The sequence below is a fragment of the Carex rostrata genome, chromosome 11 (genome assembly GCF_964058835.1).
Source record: "Carex rostrata chromosome 11, lpCarRost1.2, whole genome shotgun sequence".
Classification (NCBI taxonomy): domain Eukaryota; kingdom Viridiplantae; phylum Streptophyta; class Magnoliopsida; order Poales; family Cyperaceae; genus Carex; species Carex rostrata.
In genome coordinates, this window is record NC_135928.1 from 13,491,986 (window position 1) to 13,513,626 (window position 21,641).

The following is a 21,641-nucleotide window of genomic DNA, read 5'->3' on the forward strand; positions in this document are numbered from 1 at the left end:
TTAAATAGAATTGTGCTCGTGTCATTTATGTTTTCATTCAGTGTCAGGTTCTACAGTATGAGGTATTTATCGTTCCCACTGAGAAATATGTATGTGTGATTGTTATCTACCGCTGTCCGTAAAAAGCAGTCATAACGGTAGCTTTTCCATATGTATAGCTTAGCTGAGGAAGTGATAGTTTACCAAGAATATTATTTGTCCCTCGTATCTCTATACGAGCTATAGCATCACTGGGCCCCTTGGTAGAGTTAGATTATCTGCTAGCGGTATAATTACAAGAGTAATTATATTTAATAATCTGCTCAAGATCAAGAAAAGATTCAGTTAGCAAGGATGACACACATCTACCTTGAAACTGATCTGATAGCTATGAGACAGAAGAACAGACACAAGTAAATTGTTTACTGGATCGTGATATTGTACAGTACAGCATCATCTGTGTAATTGGATGGTCATGATGTGTTGCCAGATGCCGCTCATGATTATAGAAGTTAAAATGGTTTTAACTCTATTTACCAACATAACACAGATCCTATTGGGTCACACCATATAGGAGTTAATCGGAGAATCTTATTGTGATTGATTATAAATTGGTTATGATCAATAGTAAGATGGTTATAATTAATTATACGTGTTATAATTAAATTATAAATGTTATGTAAAAATAACAAGCAAAAACATTGGTTAATTTATAAACGTGTGTGACACGTTGTATAAAAGTTAACCGGTTAATTTATAAATGTGCAGGACACGTTGTATAAATTACCGAAACAACAACCGCAAGAAAAATATATATAATTGTTCAGAATAATTATACGAATATTATTTGTATTCGGTCCGAGGGCATTCGGGTCTTTTCAGATTCGTCCTTATCCACATGACACGTCATCGATCCTATCCAGATGACACGTCATCAATCCTATCCACATGACACCTCACCCCCTAGGTGGCATGCCTTGTCATAGGGGTATTTTGGTCTTTTCACACCATTTTAGAGGCTATAAATAGAGGGGGTGCATGAAAGGATTAAATTACTAATTCATTCGTACCGATTCGTGTCGAAACGAATCAGTATTTTCTCTCTTTCTCAGTTTCTCTCCCAAATAGTGTTTCGGTTGAGAAAAGAAAGTTATACGTAGTTGACGTATAATCTTGCGGGTTGTTGTGAAGTATATTTACGAGATCGATGAATAGTGTTTTACTGAATTTTGCGGTATGTCAGTTTTGCATATTGATGAAACTGAGCAACCGAAAATTCGTGTTTACGAGTTTTTGTCTTTTTCCCTGTGAATAGTGTTTTTGCATAATTCTGCGGTTTACGGTATTTCTGGCAGAAGAAATAAACCGCTCTCCGGTTAGTCCTGGTGGATAACCGATAGAGGTATCACACGTGTGATACTCCGAGTCGATTCCTTCCCTAGTGAGGCTCTACTCGCTCGGTCTGCATTCCAACTGTGATTTGGAAACAAGGTATAAATATGCTATATTAATCTATTTAATTGGTAAGTAGATTAAAGTTTTAGAAATCAATCATGGAGTAGATCTGTAAAAGGATTAAATTGGGTTTTGATGCCAAAGGAATACTGAAGGTGGACCGCCTTGGAAAGTTTCCTGACATACCCCGTTTAATCCTGAGCTTAAGTTGGCCGTAGAAATTTTTGTTCTACGGTCATTCCGCAACTTAATCCTAAACGGGTTTTGGTTACAGCACCGTAAACTCCAACATACTCATCACCTCGGATGTAAAATCCACCAAAGAAGAAATTAACCAATCATGTTGCACTGAATCTTCAAAAGATATAGAGAATAAAACTTGAGTTAACAAATTTTATCTCACTAACGAAAACCCTTCAAAACGTACCAACACCCATTGTGCCTTGCCAAGAAAACATTGCTATGTACATCTCCAGATGCACCCCGAAATTAATGCCAGATTAGGGGTGTAAATGGAGTCGAATTATCTGATGGATATCCACTCTTAATCTGAATCCGAATTAAACGGATTCGGATTATAAGCAGATTCAGATTATTATCAAATATCCACAGAATATTCGAATTCAAATACGGATAGTAAGTTTTAAACGTGATAGCAAAGGCTTTGGACCCCCTAAGCAGAAACATGATTGAAACCCCATTAGCACTAAAATAATTAGCCTTGCAGGGATTCGAACCCTTGTCCTCCAAGGTCAAGACTTTGTGACGAAGTATCAAACCTAGGGGTGAGTAAATCGCTCATAACTCGTGAGCCGCTCATAACTCGCTCATTAAAAGCTCGTCTAAACTCGCTCATTTATCCGCTCATTTAAACTCGCTCATTTACTTAATGAGCGAGCATGAGCATGACCCAACTCGTTCATAACTCGCTCATTAAGTATTTGCCACATCTAATCCTTGCCACATTTAATCCTATGTAATTCTGTGTAACATCAACCTTGCCTCATTAAGATTGATAGATAGTAAGCATAGTTTCATATTTGATCATGTGTAATATAGTGAGCACAATGTAACATTTAATCGTGTATAATATACTAATTTCATAGTTTCATATTCATTTTTTTTTTTTGTAAATCGACAGAACCAAAACCTCCGCCTAAAGCCCAAAACAAGTAATAGTCATAACAACTCGCTCATTTAAATGAATTATGACAATTTGTTGGATTTTGTTATGATGACTTTTATCAAATTTTGTTATGCGTGGGCACACTATATAATTTTTTTATGAGTCATAAGTCATAACTCGTGAGCCGCTCATAACTTGCTCATTAAAAGCTCGCTCATTTACAACTCGCTCATTTATCCGCTCATTTAAACTCGCTCATTAACAACTCGCTCATTTACTTAATGAGCGAGCATGAGCATACCCTAACTCGCTCATGCTCGCTCATTAATCACCCCTAATCAAACCACTACACCACTTTATCTTTTGTTATCATTATTTTATTATGTATATATAATATATCAATAGATCATCTCCCATCTCTTCAACATTATAATTAATATTTATATTTAATTCTTTTTATTAATATTTGTATTTTAAAAGTTCATATACCTCAATTATTCGACAATTATTCATCTTGTATTCATATTCGAATTCGTATCCATAAATTATCCGTTTCGTATCCGTATCCGTATCCGTTTTAAGTGGATTTGGTTTTTCATTTTGACATCCGTTTACTATCCGTATCCACTCATTCAAATGTAGATATGGATGTGGTTTTGCCACTATCTACTCCGTATCCGCTCCATTTTCACTTCTATGCCAGATTCACCCTGATTAGTTTTGCTTTTGTTCTTTTCTTTTCTCTTTTTCTGATTCCCCTAACGTGGGGTAGTTTTTTTTTTATTATTATTTGAAACATGGGATAGGGGTGTCAATGGCACCCTTTTTTCCATTTACCCTATTGTATCTGATAAGAGAGATATGAATACATTTTTTTATTCGTATTGGGTATGGATATCGGTAAATAATTTTTTTTGTTATCTAAATGGGTTAGGCTGCGAGTAAAACTTATTTCGTACCCGTTATCTGATCGGATAATTATAAAAACAAATTATATATAGTATATATATTAATAAGCACTTAAAAGATGACTTTAATTGGTTTATTTGCACTTAGCATGATCAATATATTTTTCAATAAAGTTACTATACATGTGTGAAATGTATGTATATATTTAAATATTTTATTTAATAAATTATAAAAATAATAATTATATATTAATATTATCCGTTATTTACTTACTACCGTTTTGTTATCCAACAATTATAATGAATAACAATCATAATGAATAATAAGGCCATGTTCGGTGACAAATGTTCCGGTATTTTAACTTTTTTGGTATCTTTACCGATGAACTGTTCGGAAACTTGGTTATAAAACACATTCTCAAAACCTCAGAAGTTTTTTTTCGTATCTACTTCCTTGTTGTTTGTGGAGAAAATAAAATCTACTCCAACCTCTACTTTTTTTTACCATAAATATTGTTTGTTTTTTCTTCTCTCAAAATTATGTTTAATTGCAATAGCGTTTATAGTACAACCAATCATATAAACTATTTCTTTTTGTTTTCTTTTTTCAATTTTTTTTTATCACTACCACTAATCATTATACCTTTCTAAAATTTATCCGTACTAAACTTTACTAAATAAACACAATTTAAACAAATTCGAAGACTAAAATTAATTAAACAAACATAACTTAATAAACAAGCATAATTAAATCAATAATATTTAATTTTAATAGATTACGCTAATTTTAAGTTAAGTTCATATTTTGTCACCTAGCATAATTTGCAGTGTGGTCAGTTCACTCTGATATCATTTTGCGTGTGCGGTCAATTCACTATGATCCGAAATTTTTATTAATATCCAAAAAAATTAATAAATTTCAAATTCTACCCATTTTTGTGCAGGATTTCAAAAATTGTCCAAACCGATCAATATTTCACCGATTTTCCAAATTGGGATCGGTTTCAAGAAAGAAACCGGTGAGATTCTCCCTGGTTTTTTTTTACAAATTGGGATCAATATTTCACCGATTTTTGTGTTTTTTTGGTATTGAAATATAATAATGTTTAATATATTTCTTTGAAAATAAATGAAATACAATATAACTTGATTTATTTGAAAGACTGCGACAAATAACCTAGATTAACATTTTTCAGGTCGGATTTTTCGTGGCTGTAAGAAAAGTTAATATATTTCTTTATGTGTTATTGAAAAAAAAAATATGCTTTGAATTTGAATTAGTGATATCGGTTTAAAAGTCACTTCTAGGTAATACAAAATATATTGTGATCCTTATAGTGCATTTAATTTCTAAAAAGCTGTATCTATTTTGAAAAAAATAATTAAATAACAATCGTTAAATAATTTAAAGTTTTTTTTTTTCAAAATTAGATACAACTTTTTAGAAATTAAATGTACCAGAATGATAACAATATTTTCTATATTTACTTAGAAGTGACTTTTGAATCGGAATCAATAACTCAAAATCCAAACATTTTTATTTTTTTTCCAATAAAACATAAAGAAATATATTAATTTTTATTACAACTGCAAAAAATCCAGTCTGAAAAATGTTGATACGGATTATTTGTCGCAGTCTTTCTAATAAATCAAGTTATATTGTATTTCATCTATTTTCAAAGAAATATATCAAACATTTCTAATATTTCAATAAAAAAATAAGTAAATTATGTTTTGTGAAAAAAAATCAATGAGATTCTTTTTTTGAAACCCGTCAAAAACTCACCAATCCCAATTCTTGAACCGGTCAGAAAATAACCAGAAAGAAGTTGGAAAACCTGTGAGATTTTGACCGGTTTAGACAATTTTTGAAGTCCGACGCAAAAGTGGGTAGAGTCTGAAATTTATAATTTTTTTGGATATTAATAAAAATTTCGGCACTCTGATATCAGTCATATCACTTCGTAGTGTATTGTTAAATCGGTCATTTTTTTTTTAATTTGATATATATACAATTATATTGATCATAATATCAATACACTTAATATATATAGTTTAATTTTAGTATTACATCTTAAAAAAAAAAACAATCAACATCTTTACAAATTTTTTATGCATTTGTTAAACATCTATATTTTAAAATTTTCTATGAGTTAAATACTTTAATTTTGACAAATTAAAATAATAATTTTCATGTTAAAAAATTTCATTCTTACAAATTTTTTATATTAACGTACAGACTCTGCTAGAGGAGTACGGATAAAGACAATTTTGTAACGGTTATATATATATATATAGTCCACCGTGACCCGACTCTCATCGTATCCGTTGACAGTTCTACTTGTACTGTTCTACATGAGGTAGTTGGGCACAAGTAGCAAATTAACCATACAATTTGAGTAACGGGACCACTGACCAACCATGTGAGAAACTGATATATCCTTCAAAGTCATGGAACATATATAAAAGTCCAAACAAAAATTAATCAATCATAGAAAAGCTCTTCTCCCTCCCTCTCCCTCTCCCTCTCCCTCTCCGACCTCGTCCGACAAAAGTCCACCCTTGGATCGCCCTCCACTCCTTGTCCTCCGTCCTCTCTCTGACGCCTGGTCGTCGGCTCTCTCTGCCAAATTCACTATCATTCCACCTTCGTCCCCACTCTCCACCTCGATCCACTCGTGCTCTGCTCGTCTCTCCTTGAGGTGTGTTGTGACTTGTGACGACAAGTGCATGCAGGGGTGAACCACATAGACTTGGAAGAGTGCCGGAGAAGAGATGTGGTAGTGACGAATATGGCTGATTATGCAGTGGGTTTGTTGATTGATGTTTTCAGAAGAATAACCATGTCGGATCGCTACTTGCGAAATGGGTTGTGGGTTACTACACGGGCCGGGTGACTACCCGCTTGGATCAAAGCTAGATTTATTATTTTATTACTCTTTTATTATCCCTTGGATCAAGGGTATATGGTTTAAAGTTTTCGTGCAACGTAAGATTATTAACAAATTCTTTTTGAACTTTTTCTATTTTTCGTATTTCAAAAATAATAATTATGGGAAAAAAAGTTTATTATTTGTTTTACAAAAAACAAACGCAAGTATGGAATCAAAGGTTTGTCCGAAATTTTTTTAACTACCACCTTAATTAATCCAAATTAAATAACCACCACTCAAAATCTCAAATTTTAGTTTTTACCACCCATGCGTTCTCAGTCTACGCATCAAATTTTTTGGTATGTGAACTAAAGAAGCGCACTAACTTTTTTTTTTTTTGTGTGCATACCCTCAGAAAGTACACCAACTTTTTATTTTTTTAGTTATGTTATGAATTGTTTGAAATTTTTGGTCTAAATATTTTGTTTTCTATTCTATTTTGTTATGTGGTATTTAGAATTATATATACACATAAAATTTGATAGTGAAATTGTAGAAAATAAAACGCACTTGTTTAACAAATAAAATTTTGGACTAAATTTGAATTAAAAATGACGACAACAAATTATCCGCACAATCTGAGCAGCATTTTGTACTAAGTTTGTGCCCAAATTGCTACAAATTATACGCAGAACAAAAAAAAAAATTGTCTAAAATGTTTAATTTTGAATTATTGGAGTGCTAACTAAAATGAAAATGAAAATGCTGAGGTGGGCCGCCCTATTATATAATTAAATTGTTGTTTAAACTTGTTTAACTGGAATTTGCTGGTAGCTAGGAGCCTAGGAGGTAAAGGGGTTGGCATTGTCGGACTGGGCAGCATTGGGTCTGCGATTGCCAAGAGAGAGACTCTCTCGAGGCATTTGGTTTTTCTTGTATCGTATTTTTTCAAGAAAACCAAAGCCAACTGCCAATTACAAGTATGTTCCCAATATCATTGACCAAAGCCAACTGCGATTGATGAGCCTGATCGAGTTGGTCCGATCATTGGTACAGTACAAGGAGAGATTAAAGGGGTTGGGCTTCATGTGTTTCAGAACCAACCTAACGTGCCGAAAGAGATGTTCGGAATGGAGAATGTTGTGTTTACTCCTGAGGCCTTGTCACATGTTATCCAAATTTGTATTGCAAATTTTGAACCTTTTTTTGCAGTTAAGCCATTGATAACACCACTAATATATGTTATGTATGCCTCTCATATCATCATATATTTTCATCATACTTGATTTAGCAGGATGTTAGAAATAGTAGGTCATGTTTGGCAGGCTATATTAAGGAGGAAGAATTCGTATTTTAGTATAGGGTATTTTAGGATATGTCATTTATAGTATCTATTTTTAGATATTTATGTTGCTATAAATTATGTTATTTGTACTATATGTAAGAATGAAGTTCAAAGAATACAATTAAGCTTCCTCATAATATTGTTTCTCTTATTTTTTGCCTCTCCTTCATCAAAACCCTAACAATATATATATATATATATATATATATATATATATATATAGAGTACGACTAACGCGCTTCCTCTAGCATATGGGCCGAAATGCTTCCGGTGGAAATTTGAAATTTCAAAATCCAAAAAGTCGATCTGAACCGTTCATCTCCTTCTCCATATTAATATCTGCTTGGAGACCAAATTTTACATTTTTCTGAAATTTTTTATTATTTATTAAGCCACTTTGAAAATCGCTGATCCAACGGTGGCTTAACAAAACAGTAAAACCATTGGATCAGCGATTTTCAAAGTGGCTTAATAAATAGTAAAAAAATTCAAAAAAATGTAAAATTTGGTCTCCAAGCAGATATTAATATGGAGAAGGAGATGAACGGTTCAGATCGACTTTTTGGATTTTGAAATTTCAAATTTTCATCCGAAGCATTTCGGCCCATATGCTAGAGGAAGCGCGTTAGCCGTACTCTATATATATATATATATATATATATAGAGTAATGCTACTCTACTTTGCAAAGTAAAAGACCTCTTATGCTTTGCATTTCAGACCATTAGATATGCTTTAAAAATCGTGCAGATGAATCAGATGGGAACTCAAAATTTTCGGTAGATTGCTTGAGAATACTCCTCCATTTACTGGAGGCGTCCAGTGGAGTAAACCCCCCAATCCCCAACCCGACCCTCCTCTTTCTCTCTCACGCGATCCGCTCTCTCTCTCAGGCGATTAAACCTAAATCGCACCCCTCTCCTCTCCCTCTCCTCTCATCTCTCGGCGTCACTGTCGCACCACCAGATCATCTCCAGCGAGTCCTCTCTCCTCTCTCCTCTCTCGAATCTGCTTAGATCATCTACTACTCACCCCGACTTCCTTCAGGGACTCAGCCGCTCCCAAGCCGTACGTCCCTTTGGTGACATCAGGTAATCTCTCTCTCTTTTTTTTTGGAGGAATGTAGTAGTGAAGTTGTTGATTTTGATTGTCATTAATTGTTTAAAATCTGAAATTATTGAGTCCAGAAACTTGTAACTGCTGCTTTTTTTAGCAGGTAATTAGTCATGGCTAAGAACATGGTAACAATAGGTAGCCGTGACTTTAGCAGGTAACAACATGCTTAATTTTGACATGTTATTGGTACAAGGAAAGGCATTGCTACAAGGATCATGTAACAATGTAACAATGGCAAGATAAAACATTGTGGGGTTATTGAGGTTATTTTAAAAGGTAATTTAACCGATTTTTTTTTATTTCATAGACTTATTTTCGCATAATACCTCAAAAGGCTGGTGACAGGTTATGACCATCCAAGGTAAAGTTATATTAATTAGTTCTAGTGCTCACATTATGTACCAGTCAATACATGTAAACAAAATGAGTTGATGGTTTTGTCTAGCCTTACCAGTTTACTGTCCTAATCTAGAGCAAGTGAGCAAATTAGTAAAAGCAGTGTAAAATGTAGGGCTTGCTTACTATAGATATTGTGCCTTGTCCTCTTAATCGGCCCCTAAAAAATGCCTATTGGTTAACTAGTACACTGTCTGTGAATTTACAACACGTACAAGTACATGACTGTATTTAGTACCAGAGCCACTTTCCATAGCATATCAAGATGAAGATGACAGTGAGTACAAGTCTGAAATTAAGAGTGAAGATGACGAAGATGAAAGTGCATACAAGGTTGAATTTGGGAGCGAAGAAGACATGTTTCGAGACTATTTATTGGTTTTAATCTCTTTTGAGACTAGGGCAATTTTTGAGTTAATTTTGGTATTACTGAGTGATGCCCTTAAAGTTACTAATTAGAGAATACCTTGGATGTAATCTTAATTCTTTAATAATCTGTATGTTCTTTTCTAAATTTAGAAATTGAGTATTGCTTAAATTAAGCATCTCCAATTCATACTTTAATGATCTGTATGCCCTTTATTGACCTCATCTCATTAATTAATAGAAAGCCACTTGAGTTAAACAGTGTTCAAAGTAATTGTAGGATGACATCTGCTTGTTATGTTGTGCTTTAGAAAAAAAAAAATACTTTATGCTAATATGTTTGTTACCATTGCAAATAGAATGCGCATGCTTAGAATTAGTCACTGGTAGCAAGAGGTATAAGTGAAAAAAATACATCAAAAACTGACATACATGCACATATTTAGAATGAGAACAAAATTTGACAACTCCACATTGTAAAACAACACCAAATTGTACTCGAATCGATATCATATCAACTCCAATTTGTAAAACATGCTAATTTGTCTAATTTACATTTCGCATCCAGCACAGTTACAAACAGTGATAAAATGAAGATCAATTACAACACTAAATAACAAGAAAAGCATATCATAAATAGATGTACAAGATGACAACTTTAGAAATGTTACTGAAAAAAATTAAAAATTATTTTTTCATCTTTAACCTTTTACAGCCTTGAGTTGTCATAAACTCGATGGATCCATACATTGGGTCTCCTTCCCCACACCGACAAGTCTTGTTTTGAGTTTCATTTTCTCCATTCTGACTATAGGCCATCTGTACAAGAGGAGGTTTAGAACAAAAACAAAGGTCATTGTTCTATTTCATTCCAAAAGACTAACAATAAATCATGAATACGAAACTGGTACAACTGACATGTACTAATACACTTGTGATTTGGTTTATCCTCTCTATTTGTTCAGTATGATACTGATTTTTTATGATATGTTATTTAATCATAAATTTATGCTTTCGTTTTGTGTTGCATATTACGTAATTTAATTTCAGCTGACATGTATTAATACTAGACCAAACTGGTAGTCGTAAAGATTCCATTTTCTATGATAGTCGTAACAGTGCTGCCAATAGAGGCTTAGGGTCCACATGAATTGAAAATCAGATTTAAAAGAACTGAAACAAATTACCTTTCCAGAGTCGTAGTTAGCTGATATGACTGTTAAATATCATTTATTTTTATTAGAAATATGCATACGTACCAAGATCATGCTCATGAAAGAGGGTTTAGGTCACTGCCATTGTTCTCTGGAGTAAAAGAGAGGGGATCGCGTGAGAGACTGACACCGAAATCTGGCACTGAAGAGGAGAGGAGCGGGATTTTGCACCGAAATGGAGGGTCGCTGGAGGGAGGGGATCGCGTGAGAGAGGGATTTTGTCAGGCGAGACTCGAGAGGGAGGGGATCGCGTTAGACTGTTAGAGAGAAGAGGAGGGGGCGGAAATGGAGGGTCCAATGACTGGACCGCCGAAAAACTTGAATCCAGCGAAACTTTTAAAATCCAATCAATCTGATCTGTACAGTTTTTAAAGTAGATCCAACGATCTGCAATGCAAAGCACAAGAGGTCTTTTACTTTGCAAAGTAGAGTAGCCTTACTCATATATATATATATATAGCTGATTTATTTTATTCTAAGAGTAAAACTTGGGTTTGCTTAATTTTGTGGTCTACATTAGAACTGAATAATCTAGTTATGACTTATGAGATAATGTCATTTGTTATTACACGAGTAAAAGTTGGATTAATTTTTCTGGGCTACATTTGAACTGAATAATCTAGTTATGACTTATGAGATAATGTGATTTGTTATAAAGTATCATAAAAAATGTTGTTTTTGATATCCCTTTGTAATGATGTATAAGGATGTACGTCAATTAGGGTGAGGTATTGTATATCAGTTGCTATAGGTTAATTGATTGTTCCTGTTAAAACGAAGAAAGTACGAATGTGTTTGTTACTTCATTTTATATGTATATTGAAGAACTCCTAGGAGCACAAAAAAGGACATGCGCCTTCCTGAAATCTTATTTTGACTTCTGTACAAAGGAATAGGAGGGAGAAAAAAATAACTATGTAAACATCTTGTTTGATTAGTTGTTTAATAGAAAACTAGTATCATATCCGTGCGTTGCAATAGGACATATTATAAGAAACAAATATATCAATAAAAATAATAATTATTTAAAAATTAAAACACATGTTAATAGAAAATTTATATGATTATGTATTTTTAATTAACTTTAATCGTGATCTTTGATAACAATTTGATGATGTGATGATTCCTTATTTTTAAGTACAAATGATATCAAATAATAGCTCGATTCGAATCTAATATCAAATATCATACAACAATTCAATATCAACACATAATATGATATCAAAAAATATAAATGAAAAGTGTTATCGTTTGTATGTATAGGACACACATATTACAAGAGAAATATATATTCACACACACATTCCAATTTATATTTTTCTTTGTTTCCAATTTAGAATATATACACACACACACACACACACATTGATATATTCTACATTGGAAATATATGTTAGTTTGTAATAATCTAGAAGTCAATAATACGATAATTTATCATAAAGTTTTGTTCATGAATTGAATGTTTATTTATATATCATTTTGTTGCCTTGAGTATTATTGAATTTATGGATCATTTCGAGTTCATGACTGAAATTGTGAAACTCCATAATATAGATAATATATACTCTTAAAAAGTCACTGACCAAGGTAATTAGCAGGAACACTAATTACCGCGATAAGATTAGTAAGTGGATTAAAAGATTGTTAAGTTTTACAAACCACCTGACACGAGATGTCATTTTAATCACATAGATACATGTTCTAGGAACATGGTATTTGACAGACCCCGAATGAAACATTAAATAGAATTGTGTTCATGTCATTAATGTTTTCACTCAGTATCAGGTTCTACAGTATGAGGTATTTATCGTTCCCACTGAGAAATATGTATGTGTGATTGTTATCTAACGCTGTCCGTAAAAAACAGTCATAACGGTAGCTTTTCCATATGTATAGCTTAGCTGAGGAAGTGGTAGTTTACCAAGAATACTATTTGTCCCTCGTATTTTATACAAGCTATAGCATCACTGGGCCCCTTGATAGAGTAAGATTATCTGCTAGCGGTATAATTACAAGAGTAATTATATTTGATAATCTGCTCAAGATCAAGAAAAGATTCAGTTAGCAAGGATGACACACATCTACCTTGAAACTGATCTGATAGCTATGAGACAGAAGAACAGACACAAGTAAATTGTTTACTGGATCGTGATATTGTACTGTACAGCATCATCTGTGTAATTGGATGGTCATGATGTATACTGCCAGATACCGGTCATGATTATAGAAGTTAAAACAGTTTTAACTCTATTTACCAACATAACACAGATCCTATTATGTCACACCATATAGGAGTTATGCGGAGAATCTTATTGTGATTGATTATAAATTGGTTATGATCAATAGTAAGATGGTTATAATTAATTATACGTGTTATAATTAAATTATAAATGTTATGTAAAAATAACAAGCAAAAACATTGGTTAATTTATAAACGTGTGTGACAGGTTGTATAAAAGTTAACCGGTTAATTTATAAATGTGCAGGACACGTTGTATAAATTACCGAAACAACAACCGCAAGAAATATAATTGTTTAGAATAATTATACGAATATTATTTATATTCGGGCCGAGGGCATTCGGGTCTTTCAGATTCGTCCTTATCCGCATGACACGTCATCGATCCTATCCAGATGACACATCATCAATCCTATCCACATTACACCTCACCCCCTAGGTGGCATGCCTTGTCATAGGGGTATTTTGGTCTTTTCACATCATTTTAGAGGCTATAAATAGAGGGGTGCATGGAGAGAATAAAATACTAATTCATTCGTATCGTTTCGTGTCGAAACGAATCAGTATTTTCTCTCTTTCTCGGTTTCTCTCCCAAATAGTGTTTCGGTTGAGAAAAGAAAGTTATACGTAGTTGACGTATAATCTTGCGGGTTGTTGTGAAGTATATTTACGGGATCAATGAATAGTGTTTTCTCGAATTTCGCGGTATGTCAGTTTTGCTCATTGATGAAACTGAGTAACCGAAAATTCGTGTTTACGAGTTTTCGTATTTTTCTCCATGAATAGTGTTTTTGCATAATTCCGCTGTTTATAGTATTTCTGGCAAAAGAAATAAACCGCTCTCTGGTTAGTCCTGGTGGATAACCGATAGAGGCACCATACGTTTGGTGCTCCGAGGAGAATCATTCTCGTGATGTAGCTCTACTCGCTCGGTCTGCATTCCAACTGTGATTTGGAAACAAAGTATAAATATGTTATATTAATCTATTTAATTGGTAAGTAGATTAAAGTTTTAAAAATCAATCATGGAGTAGATCTGTAAAAAGGATTAAATTGGGTTTTGATGCCAAAGGAATACTGAAGGTGGACCGCCTTGGAAAGTTTCCTGATATACCCCGTTTAATCCTGAGCTTAAGTTGGCCTTAGAAATTTTTGTTCTACGGTCATTCCGCAACTTAATCCTAAACGGGTTTTGGTTACCTCGAAACCCAACAATATATTCTAAATTGCTCACACCAATATGTATAGAAACAAACAAAGAGAAATAAGGAAATAAAAAAACAATTGATTTCTATTGTGATCCGTATAGAAACGAAGAAGAAGTAAGGAAACAAAGAAATAAGAAAATGAAAGTTGGAGTCTTCTCAATTGAAGAGGAGAAATATGGAAACATATAAATATATCGCTAAAATTCAGAATTTGTTCAATTTTAATTGTAACATATCGTGTGGCAGCACATGTGGTGGGTATGTTTTTAACTAAATTTAGACTTCTATACATAAAACAGATGTATTTAATCAAAAGAATGCAAATTATGTAATTGAAGGGCTGAGATCAAATCCGAAGTTTCATCTTTCAATCATAGCCGTTGGCGGATTGGACACCCAACGTGCTTAATAATAGAATGGAGATTAAATTTAATGAGATTATTTTGTTAAACTTTTAATTTTGTAAAGCGAATATTTTTTATAGTTCTTACATAAATGCAGCAAAAAAAAAAAACTAATCGAACACACAAAAAAAAATATAATAACTTTTTACTTCATTTTATTTTCTTACCAGTTACCTCTTCTTTCTGTTTTTTCTTTCCTTTATCATCATCCTAACAAAAGTTACCTCACATACATTTAGACTAACTTTGATAATGAAATACAAGAATAAATGGATAAGTCTTGTTCATGAGAATATATAAGTGTTTCTTTTTTCTTATTCTCTCATTTTACCCTTTTATCAAACAGTATATAATAGGGGGAATTTCATGTATCCCACTCAAAAGTTTATAATAACGTATTTACCCTTTTAAATTATAGAAAATCACATATCTATCCATACTAACTCTACAATATATCAAATGTATCCAAAATTAGTAAAATAATAATATTTAGGACTCTAAAATTTACTCCATAGACCAAAGTATTATATTAAATTATTAATTAACAAAGTGTGAACCATTCTATCCTTTTTTTTCTTCTCCTAGCTCTCTATCCTTGAGTGCCCGCACCTAAGAAATGAACGATGCTCTATAACATTCACACACAACGCCAAGGAAATGAGCAACCTGCAAGAGGAAGTAACATATCCGGAAAGATTCAACTGAATAATCAAAAGCTGTTGTCAATGGCAAAACAAAAAACCGTCGTGGTACCACTGGTACGACAACTGGTACATATTATTGTATTAGCAGGCGCACACAGGAGGGTGATCAGGGAAGATATGCAGAATCATACCATAAAGGGATATTGATTGACAGAGTAAACAAGGGGCTGTTTTAGAACATATGGTAAAGAAGGGACAAACTACATTGGATCTGTGGATCGTCTGGTAGTAGGTTTTGAAGCAAAGATTGTGGACAATGTTGTTTTGCCTCTAAGCTCTCAATGGGAGATTTGGATCAAATTCAAAGGGCAACAAATAATGAAGGGCTTGCTTTTGTAATTAAAAAAATATAGAGTTGTATGTGACCGGTTACATAAGCCAGCTCTAACTTGAAAGAAGAAAGGTGAAAGAAGAAGGGAGTCATGGAGTGTGGAGGTTGCAGGTTAGGTAGAGTCAGTCTTGGAATTGAAAAGCAAATAAGCAAGCTCATACTCATTTAAATAGGCATATATATGATTGAGTGGGAGGTTTTCCCCTCCTTACAAGACACATTGGATTATTCAATAAGAGAATATGCCGATTTTTTTATTTATATTAAAAAAATAAATAAAATTTTAAAAAATATCCAAATTTGGATTGAAATTCGAAAACTACCCAAACCGGTGCTCCAATAACCGGAATAGGCCCTTCTTTCTGGTCACCAAATTCCCGGATTTAAAGAAATAGTTCGGTTAATGGTTACCAGAAATGAGTAACCGGTTATTGGTATACCGAAATTTTAATATAAGTCCGGTTAATGGTGCACCGGTTTTGTTTTTTTTTTTCAAAACATAAATTTTTTATTTTTTTATTTTTTGTATTAAAATATTAGAAATGTTGAATATATTTCTTTGAAAATAGATGGAATACAATATAATTTGATTTATTAGAAAGACTGCAACAAATAACCCGGATCAATATTTTTCCGGCCGGATCTTTCGCGGCTGTAAGAAAAATTAGTATATTTATTTATGTGTTATTGGAAAAAAAATAAAAATGCTTGGATTGTGAGTTATTGATCCCGGTTCAAAAGTCACTTCTAGGTAATCCAAAAAATATTGTGATCTTTCTAGTACATTTAATTTATTAAAAGTTGTATCTATTTTGAGAATTTTTTTTAAAAACAATCATTAAATAAATTAAAGTTTTTATTTTTTTCAAAAATAGATACAAATTTTTATAAATTAAATGTATTACAATATTTTTTGAATTATCTAGAAGTGACTTTTGAACCGGGATCAATAACTCGCAATCCAAGCATTTTTATTTTTTTCAATAACACATAAATAAATATATTAATTTTTCTTCCAGCCTCGAAAGATCCGGCCAGAAAAATATTGATCCGGGTTATTTGTTGCACTCTTTCTAATAAATCAAATTATATTGTATTCCATCTATTTTCAAAGAAATATATTCAATATTTTTAATATTTTAATAAAAATAAATAAATAAATAAATAAATAAAAAATTTCAAAAAAAAAAAAAAAAACCGGTGCACCATTAACTGGATTTATATTAAAATTTCGGTATACCAATAACCGGTTACTCATTTTCGGTTAACCATTAACCGAACTATTTCTTTAAATCCGAAAATTAGTTGACCGGAAAGAATGGCCTATTCCGGTTATTGGAGCACCGATTTGTGTAGTTTTCGAATTTCAGTTAGGATTTGGATATTTTTTTAAATTTTATTTACTTTTTGGATATAAATAAAAAAATCGGAGCATATGAGGCCAATAACTCTCAATATAGAGTTATCTGAAGCCGCTTCAACCAGTCAGATGCTAGAGAATGAACTCGGGAAAGAAAAAATTGATGGAAAAATAGAAATTATCAAGGTTCTAAATAGCGTTTATCGCGTCATAGCGGGGAGCCTCCAGAAAAAGCTATAGCGAATAGCGACGCTATAGCGAAAGCTATCCCAAATAGCATTTTTTTTATTTTTATAAAAATTATATTATATATTTGTACTAAATATCAACATTATTTAGTCTCATAGAACAATAAATAATATCAAATTGATTAAAAAATTATAATATTCATATTGAACCAATACAAAGTCCAAATTGCGACTCAAAATATCTATAGTAATACTAATATCATAAACTATCGATCTTTTTCTATTTAAAATATCTTCAACATCATAACATAATTTATCTTTTTTCTATTTAAATTTCAAAATAACATAGAAATTGAAAAGAAAAAAAAATCATACTTCTAGTAGAATAAACAGATGATCCTTGAAGAAATTCTTGTTAGTCCCTAAAATTTCCATAATTTAGCAATTATTTATTTGATTTATCATCAGTTAAAAAAAAACCAAGAGCAAAATGAAAAAATTATTATAGCGGACCTGAATTTGATATAATGTAATATTCATCAAAATTAAACAATATCTTCACCATTTATTTATTTTAAAGCTCATATAAATTGAAAAAAAAAACAGCAAATGTTGCATAGCACGCGCTATTTGCGCTACACGCTATACGCTATAGCGGACTGCTATTACCGCTATAGCGTCTGTAGCGCAAATAACGTGTTTTAATGCCATAGCATAGCGTTTGGTCTCCAAAAATGCTATAGCGCGCTATTTAGAACACTAGAAATTATAGATAAGGAGCATGGAAGTATAGCATTAATTCTTTTAATTTTATCAGGGTAATATAGGAATTATAAATTTAAAAGGGGATGGATTTAGAATTAATGAAAAAGTTCATTTTTTTGGATAAATATGCGGAGTTTTTATAATTTTGAAAAGTAAATATGATATTATAGAATTTTGAAGGGATATATGTAATATTGACGATTTTGAGGGAATACATGAAAATTCCCCTTAAGGAAAATGAAAAAAATATTGCTCTCTTGTTGAACTCGCGGGGCCCGTTGTTTCTATTTTACCGATTCACTTTTCAGAACAATTATAGCATGGAAGTATAGAAAAGGTGTGAGGAGCAAAAGCCAACATCACAACTTGAACGATAAAAAAATGTGTGATGCAAGTACAAGTAGGCATTTGGAAGTTCTCCTTCTCCAACCTAGACGTTTGCTAAACCCCTAACAGGTTCAACCCGTTTTGCCTGGCCCGTACCCGTTACCTGAGCTACCCGTATCCGTTGCCCGGGTACAAACGGGTAGACGGGTAGACGGGTACGGGTAATAAACGGACCGGACAACCTAATTTGAAAAAAAATCCGTTATACCCGTACCCGTCTACCCGCCTACCCGTACCCATCTACCCGCATACCCGTACCCGCCTACCCGTACCCATCTACCCGCATATCCGTACCCGTTACCCGTACCCGACCCGTTTCACTTCAAAAAAATTTGAATTTTTTGAAAAAAACAGAAAAAAAAGAGAAAAAACAGAAAAAAAAAAAAAAAAAAAAAAACCGGGCGGACCGGACCCGTACCCGGATACCCGGATCCGTACCCGCGGTACCCGTACCCGTCAACCCGCAACGGGTACGGGTAATAAACGGACCGGATAGAGGTTTTGGAAAAATTACCCGTCTACCCGTTACGGGTTTTACCCGTACCCGACCTACCCCTTTACCCGTCCTACCCGTTACCCCTAACGGATAACCCGGAACGGGTCACGGGTAATCCGTTAGCAAATGTCTACTCCAACCCCTGTCCCTCCATTTTGAATCTACCCTCTCTAAAAAATATAACCTCCTAAAACCATGGCTATCTCCTCTCCCCTTGAATGCCTTCCTCTCCACCCACGCACAATCCATCAAGGCCATCGTCTCCTCAGGCCCCAACTGCCGCGCAATCGAAAATTCTCTTCTCCAACTTGTCCCAAATCTCGGCATTGTTGCCACTGCGACTGCTGGAGTTGACCATGTTGAGCTGGAAGCTTGTAGGAAAAAAGGCGTGGCCGTGACAAATGCAGGTGAGGTGTACTCGGCAGATGCAGCGGATTTTGGAGTGGGTTTGTTGATTGATTTGTTGAGAGGGATCTCCATTCGGCAAAGATTGAAAGGGGATAACCATAACCATAACCATAACCATAACCTGCTTGGATCTCAGGTTTGTTACTCATACCTCATAGCTTTAATTAATTGGTGTGCAGTGGACCACATTAAAAATTGAATTGATTTGAAAAAGGACTTGACTTGTGTGGACCGTACGTATTAAAGTCCTAATAATGACGAAAGAAAGAGATTGACGAAGCTGCCGCACCATAGAATAAAATTCTTTTATCAAATAAAAGAAAAGAAAAGAAAAGAAAAGAAAAGAAAAGAAAAGTGAAAGACGCCTTCCCACTTCCCACTTGAACCCATCAATGGCCATGGCGATGCCCTCCCTAGAAATAGAATACGAAGAAAAGCCCAAAGTTCTCCTACTCCAACCCATCATTGGCCCCTTCCAAACAGCTCTCTCCCAAAAATTTGACCTCGTCAAAGCTGATGAATCGCCTCTTCCTCTTCCCACCTTCCTTTCCACCCATTGCCCCCAAATGAAGGCCCTCCTCATCATGGCCCCGATAGTCACTGTCGATTCATCCCTCCTGGACCAGCTCCCCTCTCTTGGCCTGGTTGCCGTCACCTCAGCCGGCGTCAATCACATAGACCTTGATGCATGTCGAAAGAGAGGGGTCGCCGTCACTAACGCCGGGGAGGCCTTCACGCCTGATGTAGCTGACTTCGCAGTCGGTTTGTTGGTTGACGTGTTGAGGAAGGTTACCATGGCGGATCGGTTTATGAAGATGGGGAAAGGCCAAGGCCAAGGCCAAGGGCACCTCCCGCTTGGATCCAGGGTTAGTTCGTTACTCAGTTAGTTAGGTGCATGTTTACCGTGTTTTCGTTTTATTTCTTTGTTAATACTTGTTTAAACTTGAAGTTGAAGGAATTAATGATGACAAGTCTGCATTGTCCTTCTCTTTTTTCTATTAATATATATAATATCACATTGTATGTATACGAATTCTAGAATTCTCGACTAGGATCATTGTCATTTGTCGTCACGTCAACGAATCAAATTTTTCATGCAATGCGGATCCTCTGCGGCAATTGAGGTTTTGTAATTATGTGTCTCATCATTGGAGACTTTAACCACACACAGTGATCCTCGTTGGCATCAAAAGAAAGATAAAGAAAACATGGAACAGTTTGGTCATTCGTCACCATACAAAACAAATCCGGCCCGGCCCGGCCCGTATTTCATCAACTTGCTTGACCATTTCATAGGTGCCCTGTATCTGTAATTCTGTATGGCTGGCTGTATATCAAAACCATACTCATACCAAACAAAAACACTCGAGTTCTATAACTCCTGTTTGCTATATTTAAATTCTAGGTCAGTGGGAAACGGGTCGGTATAGTCGGGTTAGGGAGCATTGGATCTCATGTGGCGAAGAGGCTAACGGCATTTGGTTGCCCCATTTCCTACTTCTCTAGAGCACCAAAACCTAACTTCCCCTCGTACAAATATTTCTCTAGTGTACTTGACCTAGCACGTGAGAATGACATTTTGGTGCTCTCATGTGCACTGACAGACGAGACCCGCAACATCATCAACCGAGATGTGATGGAAGCATTAGGCAAAGATGGCATTATCATCAATGTCGGTCGTGGAGCCCTAATTGATGAGCCAGAGCTTGTGAGGTAAGATAATTACCCATTTTATCATTTGTGGTTATGGAGTTAATAATTAATTATATGCGTGGCTTACCTGTGAAACTTTTATGGTAGATGCTTGAAGGAAGGAGTGATAGGCGGGGCTGGTCTCGATGTGTTTGTAAATGAACCAGACGTGCCAAAGGAGTTATTTCAAATGGAGAATGTGGTGTTATCGGATCACAGAGCGGTCACAACTCCTGAATCTTTTAAAGCCGTGCTCGAATTGGTGATTGCCAATTTGGATGCTTTCTTCTCTGGCAAACCACTGCTTTCTCCTGTTTTGTGTTCATGATATATTTTTGGAGAAAGAAACTATAAAATGGTATCCAGAGAATTACAATTTACAGGAAAAAGATGACGAGAGTTGAAATTAGTTGGATCACCAGAGTGATCACATTACATGGGTTGGAATGTTGGATAGGTTAATAAGTGTGGTAAGAGTCTTACTGCCACTCAGAACTAATTGTATCGTTTTGTTAGAAATAAAAAGAAATGTAGCTTTTCTATCTTTTTTTTTTTGCTCTATATATAGATACTGAAGTGTGTGCTGTGCCCATACTAGTACCAGAGCAACTGTCGAGGTTAGATCTCCAGCTAGCATATGTATGGACAAAATAATGTTTTTGTTTGGGCTAGTACGACTTTCC

At 34.2% G+C, this 21,641-nt stretch overlaps 1 protein-coding gene across 1 annotated transcript; it reads left to right on the forward strand.

Moving 5' to 3' along the window:
- The first annotated feature begins 19,475 nt into the window (after positions 1-19,475).
- On the forward strand, positions 19,476-21,465 carry LOC144561888 (glyoxylate/hydroxypyruvate reductase HPR3-like). The gene is made up of 3 exons (XM_078310988.1): positions 19,476-20,132; positions 20,672-20,979; positions 21,067-21,465. The coding sequence occupies exons 1-3, from the start codon at positions 19,659-19,661 to the stop codon at positions 21,284-21,286; spliced, it is 1,002 nt and encodes a 333-aa protein (XP_078167114.1). The 5' UTR covers positions 19,476-19,658; the 3' UTR covers positions 21,287-21,465.
- Positions 21,466-21,641: the final 176 nt, after the last annotated feature.